The sequence below is a fragment of the Myodes glareolus genome, chromosome 1 (genome assembly GCF_982192425.1).
Source record: "Myodes glareolus chromosome 1, mMyoGla1.1, whole genome shotgun sequence".
Lineage (NCBI taxonomy): Eukaryota > Metazoa > Chordata > Mammalia > Rodentia > Cricetidae > Myodes > Myodes glareolus.
In genome coordinates this window covers 108,357,112-108,376,636 of record NC_142026.1, presented here as the reverse complement: position 1 = coordinate 108,376,636, position 19,525 = coordinate 108,357,112, and the positions used below count along the sequence as shown (strand labels likewise).

The window sequence follows — 19,525 nt, the reverse complement described above, 5'->3', positions numbered from 1 at the left end:
GGTGGATTTAGAGGGACTCTCAAGTCTTCAGATGCATCTTTGGAATTAGCCTAGAAGTTGTACTCGAGGCAACAGAATATTGTGTAGTTCAGGAAAAATTTGACGGTGAGAGCATAGAAAGACAAATCCAGTGCTTATCAGTATTTTCATAGGGAACTGTTAAAGATGGTAAAGGAGTTGACAGAATTAAGAGAAGCATGTACAATATATGCAGTCTTAGAGTCACAGGCAAGAAGGGCCAAGTTAGTGCTGAGTTAGACACACCGAGTACTACAGAGAGGGAAGCCTTGTTCAATAAAGGTGCTTGCTGCTGTAAGCCAGTGGTACCTATAGAGCATTGTCAGTAACCTGATTGTACAGTCAGATAGCTGGGCCTTTGAGAACAAAATGTCAATTTTAAGATACAATGCATGCCCTTAAAGCTAGGTATACGACAGCAGGCATTCATGTTATTAAGATATGCTTGACTAGATAAACAAGTACTTTGATCCAAGTTGTAAGATAGATATTCAATTTACCTAAATAAGACAAATGTTTTAATGACTACAGAATATTAATTATTTGGTGTGAATGTGCTTAAATACTATTAAGTTTTGTCCATTAATTATTCCAGGAGAAAACAATAGCAAGATTGTAGACTATATAACATAGTCATTTTCTGATAGCATTTAACTTGTTGGGGTCCTGCTCTCTCCACATACCCTTTTTTGATGTATGCACATCTATGTATTTAATTGTATTGGGAATTTTGTGAAGAGGGAAGTGAAGTTTCTACTTAGCCAGTTGGTGTACCACTGCATTATACCCTAAAATATGTATCTTTTCCAATATTGAAAAAGTAGAAACAATAGTCTATGAGCCCCAATATCAAAACTTTTTACTTTGCTCTTCTTCCAACCTGTTCCACACACTTTATCTCCTTTTAGTCTCTTTATGCTAATCACAGACATCCTATGATGTCACCCATAATTACCTCGGATGGCCTCTGTCTAATGAGGATGTAGGGGCAGCTTTGATGATCACTTACTGACAAATTGCCGAAGCTCCTAGGCTTCGTTTCCAGTGTAGGCTTTGATTTACATGATCTTTCCTTTGCCTTCCCTGCTCACCTCCTAGAGGGAAGCTGGACTTTTATGAGCCTGTGTGAGCTGTGAGAGTCTGCAATCGCCAGTGTTACTCCACTTCTGGTCCCATCGGCTTAGGAAACCAAAATTCTCATAGTGTCGTCAACTTAAATGTTCGCTCCGGTTAACCTAGCTTTAGGCACCAAAGCAGCGTTTGGGTTCTGGGATGGTTATATGATTTTCCTAAGAGCACTGCAATATCTTGTACGGGTTTCAGGTTTAGAGAATCAAGCAGGAGGACGCTGTAGTTAACTGAATAGCGTGCAGGCACCGGTAATTTGTGCAGAACCGAGCCACAGCTTTCCTTGGCAAGTACCTGAGATTTAATTCTGAGGCTTTTAACCATAGCACCATTGCAAGTATTAGTTCTAGCGCCTACTTTTTAGGGCAACAGGTCTGGCTTAACTTGGAGATGCATATGGAAAATGAAGTCAAATATCTTCTTTCATGGTAGGACTCACTCTGATTTTAAATAGAGCATAAAAGAAATGAAAGATAAACATTAGGACTTACTTCACTGTGAATTAAATGCTTATCAACTTCTGTAAGTTATTAGGGTCCTTAACGATTTCTAAATTTGTGAGTCAGATTAAAGTTTAAGGCATTGTGATAACAAAGACAACATTTGGACCACTGCTAAGACAGGAGAAGGTCTTTTTATATGGCCACCTCCTGGTATTGGCAGTTCACACTAGGATGATCAGCATGAATTTTAGTTGAGATGCTTTGCCAAAATGTCCTTGTTTAGTTTTCTAAAATGTATATTACATCGAGACGTCTTTTAAAGAAATCTTTATTTCTAATTTGCTCCTTTGAGAATAAAAAGGGTTTTCTGTAGCCCTAACGACATTAGCTTTCCATTCAAATGTGTTTTAATGGAAAAGAAAAAAATGTCTTCCCTGTGATCTTACATTAAATTTCTAGAGAGCAAGACTATAAGGAAAGTACTGTTTAACACCTGACAAAAACCACCAGCACTACAATCAGATTTCTCTACGTACACCTTCGCTCACTATCTAACATGTGTGAGGATGATTTAAATCATTTTTCTGTTACAGTAGCCTTAGTGTGCAAAGGAAATTAGCATTCTTTACATCGTAAACTCATTGGGAACTGAACTTCAATGGCCCATTAGTCCGTCTCTACGTCAGACCTCCTGTACAACAGATGACTTCAATTCATGGGCATACTGCCCCTCCCCCAACATACTGGATGGTTTCATGGTTGTCAGTCAGTGTATTAGTCGGGGCTCTCTAGGGGAACAGAGCTTATAGAACACATATATAAGGGGAATTTATTAGTATGGCTCATAGGCTGTGGTCCAGCTAACACAATGATGGCTGTCTACCAACAGGAAGCCCAAGAATCCAGTAGTTGCTCAGTCCACAGAGGTGGCTCTCTCAGCCGATATTCAGTGTATGCCAGAATGCTGAAGAAGTATGCTCCAGTTCCAGTGAAGGGATAGACTTGTTGGAAAGAGTGAGAAGAAGAGCAAATGGGCAAAGAGAGCAGGTTTTCTCTTTCCATGTCCTTTATAGAGGCTGTCAGCAGAAGGTGTGGCCCCTGGTTAAGGTAGAGCTTCCCATCTCAAAAGATCTGTATTAAAAGTGGGTCTTCCCACTTCAAATGACTTAGTTAAGAAAAAAATCCTTCACAGATATCCCTAGCCATTTGGGTGTTGGGTAATCCCAGATGTAGTCAAGTTTACAACCAAGAATAGCTATCACAAGTCCACCCCCTATCAACTTGACACATAATCATGTCTTCTTATGTCATGCTAAATTTCTAAAGGAAAACAATAATCAGGTCATAATTATGTCCAACATGATATAGCTATCCTACACATAATCGTCAACACATATATTTAACCAGGTCATAATTACACCTAACATAATGTAGCTATCCCTTGTACAACTGTCAATGCATTATAAATTTGGAATAGGTGGCAATGTCTCCTGAGGGACATTCCTTTAGTATCTCAAACTTAAATATCACAACCACTATGTTGTTCTCTTAATTTATGTTGCACTATGTGATAAAGAAATTGAGAAAAGAAAATACAAATATCTATATACACACATTTAACAAATACAACAAAAACATGACTACCAGTTATAATCCTCATTTTTGCAACTGGCTCCATGGCCTTAGCTGGTATTTATAACAACCTTCCTCTGCTGTTCGTTTTGTATTCTCTCCATCCTCAGCAAGCGTCTCATCAGGTCTTGGCCCCATTCCTGGAGGAGTGACTCATACCTTCTTTCCTGAAGGGACTGTACCCTTTGTCATATAGCTTGAATTTTAATTATGGGACATGGTAGCACCAAGAGATGTCCTAAAGAATCTTCTGTACTCCAGTTATAATCTTTCTTACTTCCACTGTAGAGAAGCAGTCTGGCTTCTTCTTGGTAATCTGGTTCAACCACCCTTCTTAAAACTGTTGTTTCTTCTTATCTTGTTAACTTAAGAGCATCAGAAGCCCATAGTGCCGAGGGGGATGTCTGAGCTTCTTGTTCAATGATGTATTTGTTGTGTCTCTTGGTAGGAGTGCTCCCCCATCTGGAACCAAAACTGCTATATCAGCAGAACTTAATGTCATGGCAACAAGAAGCCAAACTTTTCCTAGTGGGTCACTAAGTGTGATAGTGAATGGAGCCTTTCCCCTTTGCACTCCTTGATTCCAGGACCTCTGGATCCTGGTTATGGGAGAAACCATACAATGGATTGGACACTGATTCAAAGCATATACTGTTTTCTGGAGAACCCTACCCCAGCCTTCCAGGCTGCTGCCACCTAATTGGCACTGTAACTGTGTCTTCAAAATACTATTCCATCTTTCTTTTAGGTCAGCTGCTTCAAGATGCTGGGAACATGGTAAGACCAGTGGATTCCCTGATTGTTCATGGGCCCACTGTCACACTTCTCTGGCCATGAAGTGAGTTACTTGGTCAGAAGCAGATATTGTGTGGAATACCATGACAGTGGATAAGGCATCCTATAACACCATAGATGGTGGTTTTTATAGAAACATTAAATGCAGGAAAGGCAAATCTATAACCAGAATAAGTTTCTACTCCAGAAAGAACAAAGTGTTATCCTTTTTAGGGAAGAAGTGGTCTGAGGTGGTCAACCTGCCACTAGGTCACTTACTGGTCACCCTAGGGAATGGTGCCATATCTGGGTCTCAGTGTTGATCTCTGCTGTTCGTAAATTTGTCACTCAGCAATAGCAGTAGTCATGTCAATCTTGATGAGTGAACGTTCACGTTGTTCAGCTCATGCATAATCTCCATCTACCATGACCATTTTGTTCATTGGCCCATTGAGTAATGGCAGGGATGGTTGGGGAAAGGCACTGAGTATCCACAGGGTGGGTCATCTTATCTCCTGAATTATTGAACTCCTCTTCTCCTAAAGTCACATTTACAAGTCTCTTCACAAGTCTCTTCACATCCTTTACCCTTTTGGAGAAATCTACTTACAGTCTTCTTTCCTAGGTGTCTTTCTCACAAATTTTCCAATCATGCTTTCAAGTTCCTGATCATGCAGCCAATTCATTAGCTACAGTCTATGAATTAGTGAAAAGAAATCACACATCTGGCCATTTCCCCTCCGAAACTGTATGACCATGTGTACTGTCTAAAGTTCACCCTACTTTGAAGATTTCCCTTTGCTGGTGTCTTTCAGGGTTTTCTCAGAAAGGACGTGTAATGCTTGTAATGCTGCAGCTGTCCCCTTTGAGTGGTGCCTGCATAATGTAAACCAGACCTTACTCTTTTCTTCCTCAGTCAAGCCATCATAGGACACACACACACGGAGGCTCTAGATGCCTGCCTGTCCACAGACAGCATTGTAGTGGGAGTAGAAACCATAGGCATTTGAGCAGCTTCTCCGTGTAACTTGCTTGTACCTTTAGGACCTGCCCAGCCTGATATTTCTCTCTCTCTCTCTCTCTCTCTCTCTCTCTCTCTCTCTCTCTCTCTCTCTCACACACACACACACACACACACACACACACACACACATCTCACTTCCATTTGATAGTTGATTGTTATTGTGTGTATCCTACTTTATGTCTTGGTGGGTCAGATTAACACCCAGCTTATGATGGGTTGCATGGTAAGCCATCTCAGGTTAAATGATAAGTTGGTGGCCTATTGTCAAATGTTCAATTTCAACTAAAGGCTCAAGAGCAGGCTAAGAGTTGCCTTTCAAAGGGAGAACAATTGTCTGCTAATGGTGGTAGAGCATTGCTCCCTAATCCTAAAGGTCACTTCTGCGATTCACCTATAGTGATAAAGGCTTCAAACAGATACCTCTCTGCCACTGGCATCTCAGGTATCTTTGCTCCTGGTGGATCATGTGATCCAAGTGGTACAGCAGCCTGGAGCTGTTGTAGATCCTTCCCTGTTCTAGGACACACGCAAAGCTACAAGCTATCCATGTCACTTGGTATCAGAACTAGAGTGACACATCCAAGTGAAGAATGTACTGTCTCCAGGATCCATCCCACTGAATCCTGTGCATCTTTCTTGGTGGTAAGAGGGGCCAGGTTCAATAATTTATTCTTCACCTTAGAATGAATACCTATGCCTAGTTCACAGTACTGTATTCCTTTCACTGAGATAGAAGGCCATTGAACTTAGGATGAATTTATTTCCCATTCTCTGGTGTCCATATACGTTACCAATGAATCCAAAGTGGTTGGTACCTCCTACTCACTTGATTCAATTAGTGTAATAATGAACCAATGAGATATCTTGTGTAAGAGACAGATGATCAACATCCCTTCCAACTTAGTTATGACACAGGGCTTGATAGTTAATACATTCTTGGAGTAAAACTGTGAAGGTATACTGTTGGTCTTGCTTCTGGTGGTACTCATGGACAGGTACTGAGAAAAAGGCATTTGCTAGATCAATAGCTGCATATCAGGTACCAGAAGATGTGTTCCTCTGTTTAAATAAGGATGCCATATTTGGTATAGCAGTTGTAATTGGAGTCAATAACTCCTTGAGATCTTGATAGTCAATTGTCTTCATGACTCATCTGTCTTCTACACTGGCCAGATAGGAGAGTTATAGGGAGACGTGGTGGGAATCACCACCCCTGCATCTTTCAAGTCTTTGGTGATGGCATTAATTTCTGCAATTCCTCCAGGGATGTGATGACTCACTATTTTTCCTCACAAAGGCAACTCTAAAGCCTTTCCAACCATAATAGCCCTCACTCTACAGGTCAGGGAACCAAATGTGAGAATTCTGCCAACTTCTAGCCCAATTATAAATAGTAGAACTGGAGAAATAATCACAGGATTAGTTTGGGAACCCACTGGACCCGCTGTTAGTTGGACTTCACCCAAATCTCCGTTAATCACTTGACCTCCATAAGCCCCTACTTTAGCTGGAGCACCACAGTGTTTCTCAGGATGCCCTGGAGTCAGCATCAATTCAGAACCAGTATCCAATAGACCCTTGAAAGTTTGAGTGTTTTTTATCCCTAGTGTACAATTATCCTTGTAAAAAGACTGTAGGTCCCTCTAGGGAAGGAATGGGGAAAGGGTAATAATACAACTTTCAGGTATTTTATCAAGGCCTTCCTCAGAGGAAACTAGCCATCCCTTCATTCAAGGGGTTCTGGGTCTACAAACTGACTTGCCTGAAAATTGTTTCACGGGTCAAGATTCCATTTTATTATAATCCAATGGAGACTTACTTTCTTTGTTTGAGAATTTTTTCTGCTTATATACATACCAAATAAAAGATGCAGTAAGTTTCCTATCTATTTATGCCATGCCTGGCAACATCATAACTGATTAGCTAGTACCAAAGATCCATTATTAGTTCTCCCACCATAGAACTCCCTTCGTTTATGCAGACCATTATGAGTTAGGCCATTATGGATATTTCTTTGTGATAACTATGATCACCTTGCTTTTGGTGATTTGGTGCTGCCACTTGACTCCTGCGTTCAGACCCAATTAAACCCACGGGATTTAATTCACCCAGCTGAGCAGCAGCGTCTCCAGCCCTAAGGTCTGACACAAGAAAAAGGATGATACCAAAATTCTCCAAATGTGTTGGTGCCCCTTTTACTTTTTGAGACCTTAGTGACAGACATGTCTTCTGGGTCCTCGCATTGTGGAGGGTTAGGTTTTGTACAGCATGTCCACTCTAGTATTGTAATTTTGTTGAACATTAAAATCCCTTCATCAATACTAAGCAAAGGAATATCAGATGTCTCCAGCTTCTCTTCAGTAGACCATCTTTCATCAAATGCTTCAGACAACCATTCAAACTAACTTTGAACCCATTTTTTTTAAAGCCATGCAAGCGTCCGTATTAAACCTAGAATCTCCATTCAGTGGGCCTATCTAAAAAAACTCAGTCTCATCCAGTTCTAGGCTCCTTCCACCATTATCCCACACCTTTAAACTCCATTCCACACGCACTTCACAGATTCTCCTCAAATGACTTAGCAAAGTCATTAAACTCTTGAGTAGTGTATCGCACCTCCTCATATACTACATTTTCTATCTCCCCTCTAGGATTAAGTCAGGTTATAGATCTAGAGTAAACTACTGGTGGGCCCTGAAGGACATTGGCTTTGTCCCACCTGGCGTCTCCTTCAAAGAAAGTCACTGCTGTTTTAGCAGACAACAAAGGATTCATTTACTCAGTCAGAGGTGGAAAAGGCACTCTTCTAGGGGGTGGGAGTACATCTTCTCACCCCCTATAAGAGTGTGGAGAGACTACTGCCTTTGAGTTTCAGCCCTTGAGAGTCTGACGGTTCAAAGTTCTCAGCTTCAACAGCGTCCCCCCACCTATCTCCATCCCAAGTTAGAGGATCTTATTCTTCACCAAGTAATGCCCTTACTTTAACAACTGACACCCTCTGAGGCTAGGACTTGAATTTTTGCTGTAGTTCAGCCAAGCTTATAATTAGGGCTTTGGTTTAATTTTCTGCAACTTGATCTCTCTGGCTCCTGGAGAGAAGATTCTCTTCCAGGGCACCCTCGGAAAACTTTCAACTGTTAAGGCGCCTCTGGAGCCGGTCAGTTTTATCATGGAGTTTATATTTGTGCTTCCCCATATTCTGAGACGCTAGAAGTTGGTTCATTTTATCACCAAGCTCATTCTTTCCCTGTTTCAGTTCATCTAGAGATGCTAGGAGCAACCAAGCAGAATCTTCAGTCTCCTCGTTTTCTCACAAACTGTCAAAAGTTTTATATGCAGAGTCAGCGAATCCATTGCCTCTCATGACTGGAGAATCAGAATAACCACATGCATTTGTCTCCTCAAGTTTGGAAAATAGTTCACCCCATAGGCTTTCGGCATTCTCCAAGCTTCTGGGAGAGGCTTCAGTAACTGTAGGTGCTGGTAAATTAGAGAGTCTATCCCAGATACTTAAACAATTCCTCGTTATACTTCTGTTGCTCTAGAACCATTTCTGGTATCAAAATCTGTGTTAGTCGGGGATTTCTAGAGGAACAGGACTTAAAGAATGAATCTATGTATTTATTTATCTGTCTGTGTACACACACACACACACACACACATACACACACACACACATGGATTTATTTGAGTGGCTTTCAGGCTGTGGTCCAGTTAGTCCAACAATGGTTGTCTACTAACAGAAGGCCCATGTATCTAGTAGTTGTCCAGTTCTTGAGGCTAGATTTCTCACTGTTCTTCAGTGTATGACTGAATCCTAAAGAAGTAAGTTTTGATGCCAGTGACGGAATGGGCTTTCCAGCAGTAGCAAGAGCAAGCAGGCAAAACAACAGCAACAAAACAACCAGCCAACCAAACAAACAAAAAAATCAAGCAACTTTCTTCCATATCATTTATATAAGCTGCCAGCCGAAGGTAAGGTCCAGATTAAAGATGGCTTTTCCTGCCTCAAAATTTCTGGATTAAAAGTGGGTCTTCACACTTCAAATGATTTAATTAAGGAAAATATCCCTCCCAGATGTATTCAAGCCAGATGAGGTTTAGTTAGTTCCAGATGTAGGCAAGTTGTCAGCCAAGAATATCATCCATCACATGAAATGTGAAGGTCACAAAGATTGCTCTGTATATAGCTTCCGCTACTGTTATGGCATAAATAAGAACATATTGTTTGGCTTGCTGATCAGGCATGGTGTCTTTTCAAAGCTTGGCAGCTCAATGTAATTAGTATACTAATAGCGTTCGTGTTGGATACAGTGTGAGTTTGGAGCTTGATCGAAGCTGTCATACACCATTTAAATCAGCTCTTGGGTATCACTTATTGTTTATCATCTCTGTATAAATATCACTTGCCTTTCCATGCTAATATACTCAGCAAAAGATTTTAAAAACATCTTAGGAGATTTTCATCTTTACCATCTACTGGGCATACTTCTTCAATAGTGTAAATAAATAGTTTAGCATCGTCATATTGACTCACAATCTCAGTCTCCGTATTTTGGGGCCATTTGGATGGGATACATTAAATAAGTGGGGATTGCATCTGTCTTAGATATAAACAAGACTCACACCCTGTTTTATGGCAAGTTTTCCAGTTGTTAGTTGTTGTGAGTCAGCCTGGGAAAGTGCCATGTGCTACCAGTGGCCGACTGAAAGCCTTTTAGGGACAGCGATGTACTGACTTGCTGTGATGAGTCAGCATGTCTTTCAGAGCCCAGTTTGGGAAGGGTTAACACTAAACTCAAGTTGGCCTAACTTCAGCCCTTTTGTGGAGGGCTAGAAATACAGGGGATAGTTTTATCCACAGTCATAAGGGAGCCTGTGATAGAATGCCCATGTGACTCCCCAATTTTATAAAAGTCAACTCTGGTGCCATCTTTGCATACGTGACAGTTTTCTAATATTACATGTGCCCTTGAGAATTCAGAGATACCTCAGAAACAAGTTCCTGAGACTATTCCTTCTTTCCAAAATCCTGTGAGTGTGTGAGAGGTGGTTCTCTCTTTCTAGTTCTGCTACAATGCTTAAATTCAGTGGTGTACTTTTTGAGAAATCCTGTTGCTCTCTCTGAGGCCACACTCCATTAATGCATTTAGAGGGTGTAGGACATAGATCATGTTAGTACAGAGGTTTGGCCCTTTTAGGGATGTCTTAGGAGAAGAGAGGGCTACTCTTGAAGCAAGCACATGCTAATGCTGGGACTCTTGGCCTTCTTGTCTTCCTGCAGGAACCAACCACTGAATTTACCTTTGATAGCATTATTAAATTCCTTTTCCAGAGTTCTGACCCTTGGCTTTGCAGAGTGTGGGGAGCAATACAAAGTGAGAAAAGCAATTCAATGTATTAATGTTAGAAAAAACGCATAAGAATATATATAAGAATATATATATAAGAATATATATAAGATATTTTTTTTTGAGACAGGGTTTCTCTGTAGCTTTGGAGCCTATCCTGGGGCTAGCTCTTATAGACCAGGCTGGCAACGAACTCACAAAGATCTGCTTGCCTCTGCCTCCCATATTTTTTTTAATCACTAAGAAAATACACACTGGTGTATCTTGTTATAAGTGTTATTGTCATTATTCCATTGTTTTTAATGAAAATATTGTGGAGTGATTTTATTTCATTTGATTCTGTTAGCCATTGTAGAGTAGGTTCCATGGAGTCTGAGGTGTTTGAAATAAGCTTTGGTGCAGGATTGGCTGAAAGATACCCAACAAGGATAAGGACCTGCCAGAGAGGATATATTTTTTTTCCACATGGGAGAATAAACCACATGGACTATTGGAAGAAAAGAGGAGCCGCTGATGTTGCCATACTGTTGAGATCTCCACGATGAGATATTATTTTTTTTCTGGTCCACTTTTGTTTGTCAAATTTTCACTGTAGATCTTCTGGATATACAATTTGACCTTATTCTCCTCAAGTGTTTGACTGTAGTTTGTCCAAACACATACATATTTATTCCTTAGGACTGGGTAAGAGGTGATTGTGAAAATAATTTTTTATTGTTATTACTTTCATTAAGCAAATTTAAATATAGCTGGCTCTGTGATTTAACCAGGATTTCCTAACGTTTACATTGTCTTAAGTACGTGGTTATATGCAAACCCTGGCCTTGCACCGAGGGCCTTGTACAAGGTAGAGAGTGAGAATGGAGTTATGTTAATTCACAGTGCCCTTGTTGGCTGCTTTCACTGTGTGGACAAGACAAATAGGGATGAGTCCATCCTTGCTACTTTCAGGACCACAGCTGCAATTTTCTCTCCAACGTTCAAGTGGTCAGTGGCCACTTAGTTTTCCACTACCCGTGGAGGAAAGAGGCTGCTGAGATCAAGCCATCAGGTGGAATAGACACGGTAGGAAATAAGCTGGAGAGCAGTCTCAAGGGAGAAGACCCTTCTGTGCTTCACCACTTAACTGTTCAGAAAGGAACACACACACACACACACACACACACACACATACACACACACACAGTCATACAATATCGCATACATTCATACAGCCACACTCATACAACACACATAGTCACACAAGATCACATTCATACAATCACACCCATAACACACACAGTCACACAATATCACGTTAATACAATCACACTCACAACACATGTAGTCCCACAATATCATACTCTCAACACACACACACACAGTCACAATATGATGCACACACACAAACAGGCAATCAGGAAATGCCCCATCGACTGTTTAAAGTAGCTCATTGTCAGCATGTTACAGATGAAAATAGTTTAAAGAGAAAGGTAAGTTGGGCTAGATGCATAGGGGGAAGGGTCACGTCTAGGTCAGAGTATATTGAGGTAATCAGGCCAGATTACAAACCACGGAAAGAAGGCAAAACCAATAATCCCAAGGTGGAGTGAAGCTGGTGCCCATCTTTGCTGGACACTCCTCAGCAGTACTGTTTGTCTTCTCTGTAACTACAATATGAAATTTGTCCTGTTACTGAGAACCAGTTTTAAACTGGGGGGGGGGGGGCGCATCTGTTTTTTTATTCTGCCTGATTCTACAAGAATAGTTTCATTGTCCAAAGATATCAATGGCATCTGTAGGATATTCATGTTTTATCATTAAAACCAAATGGAACTCAAGACCGTATCCATTTAATAGGAGTAACGGATGCTAGAAGGTGAGGATCTTTGTAGTCTGTTGGGGAAGTAGAGCTAACATGGAACTCAGTAGATGCTTACAAATTTTGGTCGAATTAAGTGAGGGTATTTGTAATATTTAAGAAATTATATTTAAACATAATTTGAGCATGCTGTTCTAAAGTCTGTTTAAGACATATGGTTATAAATAATAAATTAGTATTTGTTTTAGCAAAACCATTTAGGAATTAATTAAGCCTATTATTTTGAGTGCTGTAGCTGACGTTCAGATATTACAAACCTCAAAAATGTTTCGCTGGTATCTCTAAATCTATCTAGTGTTCTGCAAATCCATGGGTGGAGGGCTTCGAATCAGTCCTTTGGTAAGTGCAGTGTGTATAGTCAAAAGTATAATAAGCTCGTTAACCAAGTGGGCATCAAATATAGTACAAATATGTCATTAAAAGGCCATTCTTTTTCACACCAAGGGACAGAAAAGATAGAGAAAGTTTCGATACTGGGTGGGACAGTTTTGTGAAAGCTCACGTAGCCACAGCGCCGAGTGACTTCTTTCTGTTTCAATTTCATAAATTGCTACATGAGGAAGCTCTCTCTGGTAGATAGCACCCAGAAATCAGCACTTAATATGGCAGTAATGGTTATTGCTGTCACTCTTTACATCTTTAAAAATAATTAAGCATTACTGCACAGGCATTATAAAGTTCCCCGATCACCATTAAGAGGATATTTGAGGTTTGATGTAATTTAGCAAATTACATTATACAGTAGTTAAGGTTTTATGCAGTGGAGTGAAATGGGCGGTAGTTAAGCACACTTCCCATACAATGCACTGTACGGAGTTACATGTTCCAGCTGTTGTCAGCTTTGTTCCAGTGTCATTATTGCTTTGCAGGCTGACGTTCCTCAGGGAGTGATTCGAGTGCAAGCTCCCCATCTTTCAAAAGTTTCCATGGCAATCCAGCTAACCGAAGAACTAAAAGCCAGCGACGTGCTTGCCAGGTTTCTCAGCCAAGAAAGGTAAAGGCCTGTTTTAATTATTCTGCCGGGTACCTCACTTTTATGTTTATACTGCCCTGCCCCCCCGCGTGTGTGCGTGTGGGTGTGTGCGTGCACGCGTGTCTCTTCCCATCAGAAGAACAAAGCGGGCTTGATAATTAGACCACTGGAGTGAATGGTGGGGACTGTCAGAGGTAGCTTGTGTTCAAAGTTGAGTCTGTTTGAGGCGGCGTGTGTGAGCAGCCCTCCACCGTTTGCCCGCAATGAACCTGACGCATGAAACCATGCAACGGTCCTTCTGGAACATGTTGGTTGGAGGTTAATTACTGTTTGTAGGCTGTTACGAAGATTGCTAATTAGGATGCAGCAAGATTGAAAAGAAGACGTAACTTTCTCTATGAAACTTAATGAATAAGAAAGAAAATGTTTCAATTTAAAAACTGAAAGCTTGGATGGTTGAGAGAGGACACCCAGTCCCCGAGATCTGAAGTCACAAGAGGAGAACAAGCTGTCCTCATCCGGGACAAGCATGTCCTTCATTGTCCTGGAGCAGACGCTGCGGATGCTGAGAAAGCTCTGCTCTCCCTCATTGTACTCACTATAGTCAGTGTAGCTTCCCGTTCATTCTGTCTCAAATTTGAGAGGTCCTGATAAGCTTTTGGGGATTTTAGCTTTTCCCCTTTAAGCATCTTATTTTTGGCTAAAATTGGTTTTTTAATGACATTCTCCCTATTTATGCTATGAAACTAATTTTTTAAAAAAATGTTATTAGTGTGTATATATTATGTGTGTGTATGTTGTGTGTGTGTGTGTCTGTGTGTGTATGTTGTGTGTATGTCTCTGTGTGTACAAATTAGTGGAGCTCATTCTCTTTTTATCCCGCTATGAATTCTAAGCACTGAACCCAGGTCCCCAGGCTTGTGTACCAAGCACCTTTACCCACTAAGTCATCTCCCCAACCTCAATCTAAAATTCTTGAAAAAAATCCAGCATCTCAGTTTAAAGGATCCAATTTTGCACTTTTCCTGAGTTGCATCTCATTGTAACACGGGGCGCTTCAGTCCGATTGTCTGCTAATGCTTCTGCAGTGTCCGTACACCATACTGTGCTAATGTTTGTCTCTCATTAAGACTCTGTGCTAGGTGTTTGAGAACTAGAACCACATCTCCCCATCTCAGAAGTTGCAAAAAAGGATGGATTACCCAAACTCCCAGCATAAATTTCCTTGCTGTAGCAGCCTGCTGCAAATACAATCCTTCCTTCTCCTTCACTGATAGGAACACTATAGGGAACATGTTAGCCCCAGGTCACACAGCTGGAAATATGAACCTGTCTTCCTGTCCTCAGAAGTAGCCCCTAAGTCCCCTCCACACCAGCTCTTGGAAGTCGTGCCTGGCATTAAGCCTTCCCAAAATGAATCTCTCAGAATTGGGGCCTGGGAGCATTAGGGATTTCTCTGATTGATCTTCCCTCCCTGGAGTGTCTCAGCTACAATGAAGTCAACTCTCTTTCTTGCTCCTCTTCACCTTTGACCTGCAGCTGCCACCTTTGACATGTCTTCTATGTTCCATTCCCTCCCAGAATGTGTCTGGAGGTTTGGCTGGCTTGAGTCAGGAGCATCCTGCAAGCTCCGAGAACTGAGTTGCTGCTCATCTTTTCTACTTAGATTTTCCGAGCGTAAATCCTCATGAAATTGTACAGTCTTGTTCAGCTGGGTCCTCAATATTTTGATGTACAGCATGAAACATTAGTCAGTATATTCACCTACATGGTATTCTGTCTTCCACTTAGGCTGCTGTTTGAAATGGTAACGTTTTCATTTATTTTGTGCACGTTTACATGTGCACAGTGCACATGCCACAGTACCTGAATCAATTTTCTCCTTCCCCTGCGTGGGTTCTGGGTCCTCAGGTTTGGCAAATTCTGCTGAACATGTCCCATGTCCTAAGTTAACGTTTCCATTCTCCTTTAAGAAGAGCAAGACAGAATAGGACCTCTTTAGAGTCTTGCGAGCATGGACAGGGAAAGTGGCCCTTAAGTCCTATTGATGCTTATCTGGGCCAGAGAGTGAGTGAAGTGCTCAATAAATGGTTGTATTATAGTTTTTCTCTACCACGTACTTGTGTCTCCCCCATTTATATTCTGCCTGTTTGGGACCGCTAGGGAGCTCCCTTTCCTTCATCATTCACTTTCCCATTCTCTCTGTCAAAGCCAAAGCACACACACATGAGCAGAAAGTCTAGTAAATTGGCCATTCATTCATCAGTGCTTGCTGAAGTATTGATGCCTTTCCATCAATACTTATGAGTTTGTTGACTTCATATTAAAGCTGTTCTATCTCAGAAAGTTTGTTCAGCTCCCTGTAAACATGAAAGAACCATATAGACACTTGAGAATCACTCTGAAAGCCATATTGGACAAGACTCTTAAAGTCAAGTATTTTATGGCATTCCCTGGTTGTTTTATAGCCATAGTAACTCTTGGTTGGAATCAAAGTATGACCACTGGACGGTATACAAGGCCGCAGCGGGACATGAAGTGTGTACACAGCCCTGGGCAGACAGTGATGCCGTGGGCATAGCAGTGGGGAGAGAAGATCAGATAGTCAGGGAACCATTGACAGACTGATTGGCAAAGCTGCTGCTATGCCAGGAAATCCTCATAACCGGAAGAGTCAGACTGCTTAATTTTCTTACTGCTTATATGTGTCATTTCCTTTAGGCAAGCTACACATGTGTCTGTACGCTGTGTGTGCAGTGTCTGTGGAGGTCCGAAGAGGGTAACTGGAGTTAAAGCTGGTTGTAATCCACCTCGTGGGTGCTGGGGACTGAACCCCAGTCCTCTGGAAGAATAACCAGAACTGTTGAACCATCAATCCAGTCCCTCTCCTCTGCACCCTTATTAACAGCCCACAACTTCTCTGATCCCCTAATCCACACACCACAGAGGATTTTTAAAACCTGATTCTTGAGCTTCTTTCTAGAAATGTAAAGTTTGGCACTAAAGATATAGCAGGTTTTTGAAGTAATTCTTATACAGAAACCTTTGAACAAAAACCACTAAATTATAGTGTGTGTGTGTGTGTGGTGTGTGTGTGTGTGTGTGTGAACTTAACATTTTAGAAAAGTTTACTATTTTTTTTAGATAGGTTGTCTCTGTGGATCTCTGGCTGTCCTGGAACTCACTCTATTGTAGACCAGGTTGACCTTGAGCTTACAAAGACCCACCTGCCTCTACCTCCCTAAATGCTAGGATTAAAGGCACCACTGCCCAGTTAAAGTTCATGTAAAACCTAAAACTATAAAGAGTTATGAAGTATTGAGAGGCTCCCATTCATGGATATACTACGTAATGTCAAAACGTGGCTAATTGTATCAGGGGGCTTAGTGCTCAGCACCGCTTTATGGTAGGTGGAAAATGCTAGTCTTTGAAGAATGCAAATGTATAAACGTAACATACTGAGTGACAAATACTAAGTGCAATGAGGAAACTGAGTCAGTACCTTGTCCCTATGAAGAACAGAACATCATATCAATATTAACTTTATTTTTTGGTGTTTACAAATTTAGAGACTGATTTATTCTTTTGCCCTCAGATACCCTGATTCTGTTTATTTTGTTTCCAAGTGTGACATTTTAATGACCTGTAGGGTACGTTTAACTGATGGGAAAATGCAGAGTGTATAACTGCAGTTTGTATAAGTTAAGAATTTTCTATGCTAGCTAGAATGTCCCAGTCTGCTACACTGATTTTACTTGCAAGCTGTTTGATGACACAACTAATCGGTTTGTTTTCTCCCTGGTAGTGGGGTTGCTCAGACACTCAAGAAGGGGGACATTTTTCTGTATGAAATTGGAGGAAATATTGGTAAGCATGTTTTCATCCTGTATGTTGATTTGATGTCGCCAATGTTTGTTATTTGTATCTTTGGAACAAAACTATTTCTGTATTTGAAAGTAAACATACCATGCCTTTGACAGTTGTTGTATAGTTTGGGTTTGTGTGCTGGTCTGACCTTTCTTCCTGGGGCCTGTTTTTTTTTTTTTTAAGCTCTTTCTTTTTAAATACTCAGTCACATTCAGCCTTTGCACATTTGACTTCTCATTTCACAAATAGATCCTGGAAATTAGTGCAGGTCCTTAGCTGAATCCAAAACTACTGTTAATGTTTAATACGGGTGAGGGTGATTTTACAGTCCATCCCCCAAACTATTTTCACTTCTTAACATAATTTGATCCCAGCACTCGAGAATGACTACCCAACTGACATTTTTTCATACCTTTGAATGTTGTCATGAGAACTAGGAAAGAAGGACACAGATTTTGAAATCTACGATTTGTAACCATTGGGATGAATCTTGTGATTGTACAAGCACTCCCCCACTGTGTTCACTGATACCACATCTCCTTCACAGGGGAGCGCTGCCTGGATGACGATACATACATGATGGACTTGCACCAACTGAACCCGAATGCTGAGTGGGTCATCAAATCCAAGCGACGGTAGAAGACTAGCCAGAGGACTAGGTCATCGTTCTTGCTGGGTCAAGAGTGTTAATAAAAGTAGCAAGATTCTTAATTATCCAGCTGTACTCAATTATATTACAAAGTGACATCCCCAGGTCTTAAAATTATAGATTTCTGTGACTTCCCCAATTGTTAATTATCGTTATTAAGAAAACAGATATTTTTGGAGTAAGAGAAAAGCAGCTTAATTAATTCGTGAGCTGTTGATACAGACCTTAAAATGTGTTCAGATGGGAAAGCTGTTTGGTTTTTTTTTGTTTTGTTTTGTTTTGTATGAAGTAAACTCTCTACCCCACCCCACCCCCCCACTGGGGATTGGTACTAGGGATTGATCCAGAACTTTGCTCATGGTGGTCAAGTGCTTTATGGCATCTAGTGATATCCCCAGCAGATTAAATAATCTTTACTAATAGATTTATCAATGAAGTTTTGGTTTATTTACATTTTAAGAATGCTGTCTCTTCTTTCTTCCCTCTTCCTATCTACCTTCCCTCAATAAAATTTGCTTTTTAAACCGGAAAGGGACAGTGCCCAGCAGGTACGGAGAGCTGGGAAGGCAAGCCTAACTGCACAGAATCCTCTTTACCACAAAGTGTTACTACTCGTGGCTTTGAGTCCTCTGTCTGAACGGTCCTTCCTGCAGCAACCCAGGCAGTGGTCTTTTCAGCTTATTTGACGTATGTGCATAAATCTGTACCCATCACCAACACCAAAGATGTCAGGAATGCTCGATCACCACCAAGGTGTGAGATGCTTAAATACTCAGGAGGAATAATATGGATCCACACAAATGCCTGAACCACTTCTGACTGCAATGTGAAAAGCCAGGCCACTTTTTATGTACCACACCCTTCCCGATGGAATCTGAAGGGCAGCATATACAGTTACCTGGTGGCATTATCAACGTCATCATAGCACAGTCTGGGACAACTGGAGACCGCAGTGTGAAATGTTACTTTCTGCCCTTCCCCCTCTTCCCAGAATGAGCCTTCTGGGTGTGATGATCCTTGCTGTGAACCATTTCGTCTGTTTTCATATTTGACCTAATCTAAGTCCATTTGTGAAGATGTTGTGGAAAGTGTTATTCCCAGGGCTTTTTGTGCACGGACCACACTGTGACAAAGCATGGATCTCTGCTGGGAATCAGAGAAATGAAATAAGAGCAAAGTTCGCCATTTTTGAAGAGTAGAGTGTTATCAATAAAAGGTGGCACGCATAGACGTGGCACCAATGTGTTGATGGCACTGTCCATAGCTCTTCATGCGATGCTGCACATTCTGAGAAGCTCTTGATGTCACTCTAATTAGGAAGGAAAGTGCCGTTAATGAGAACAGCGAAATGTTCAGTGTGTAATTACAAGAGCAGCCTGTGGATGGACGCTTCCGTAATGCCATGGTGATTCGTGCCATTGCTTTTTTATTTAAAGAAATTTTATAATTAAATGCCTTTTTCTAAATGATTTTCTCTTGGAATTATTACTTTTATTCCAGTGTGTTCATGGGTCTCCTTTTGTCTTTTTAAATTATTTTAATTAACAGTTTGTTTTCATGGTAATTAAGTCTTCTCTGCTCTTTTACTGGTTTTTTTTTTAACTTGAAAGACATATGAGACAAGCTTATTTTCTTAATTAATTTCCTTTTTTTTTCTTTACATAAATGTCTATTCCTTGGGACTTTCAAAACACATTTTGTGCTGTTTCTTATTATAAAAGTATATTCATTTCTTGGGTAGCAAAATTCATTGATGTTTCGGTGCAAACAATGAACAATTCTAAAGAAAAAAATGTGTTTAAAAC

The 19,525-nt window shown here is 40.8% G+C and overlaps 1 protein-coding gene across 4 annotated transcripts in view; it reads left to right on the top strand.

Moving 5' to 3' along the window:
* Arhgap18 (Rho GTPase activating protein 18) overlaps positions 1-19,189 on the top strand; it is a 147,229-nt gene extending 128,040 nt beyond the window's left edge. For all 4 annotated transcript variants that reach the window (XM_048425128.3, XM_085689733.2, XM_085689729.2 and 1 more), the window contains exons 13-15: positions 13,101-13,225; positions 17,010-17,071; positions 17,619-19,189. In XM_048425128.3, the coding sequence (XP_048281085.2) occupies positions 13,101-13,225; positions 17,010-17,071; positions 17,619-17,710 (279 nt within the window). In that variant the 3' untranslated portion in view covers positions 17,711-19,189. The remainder of the gene's footprint in view (positions 1-13,100; positions 13,226-17,009; positions 17,072-17,618) is intronic.
* Positions 19,190-19,525: the final 336 nt, after the last annotated feature.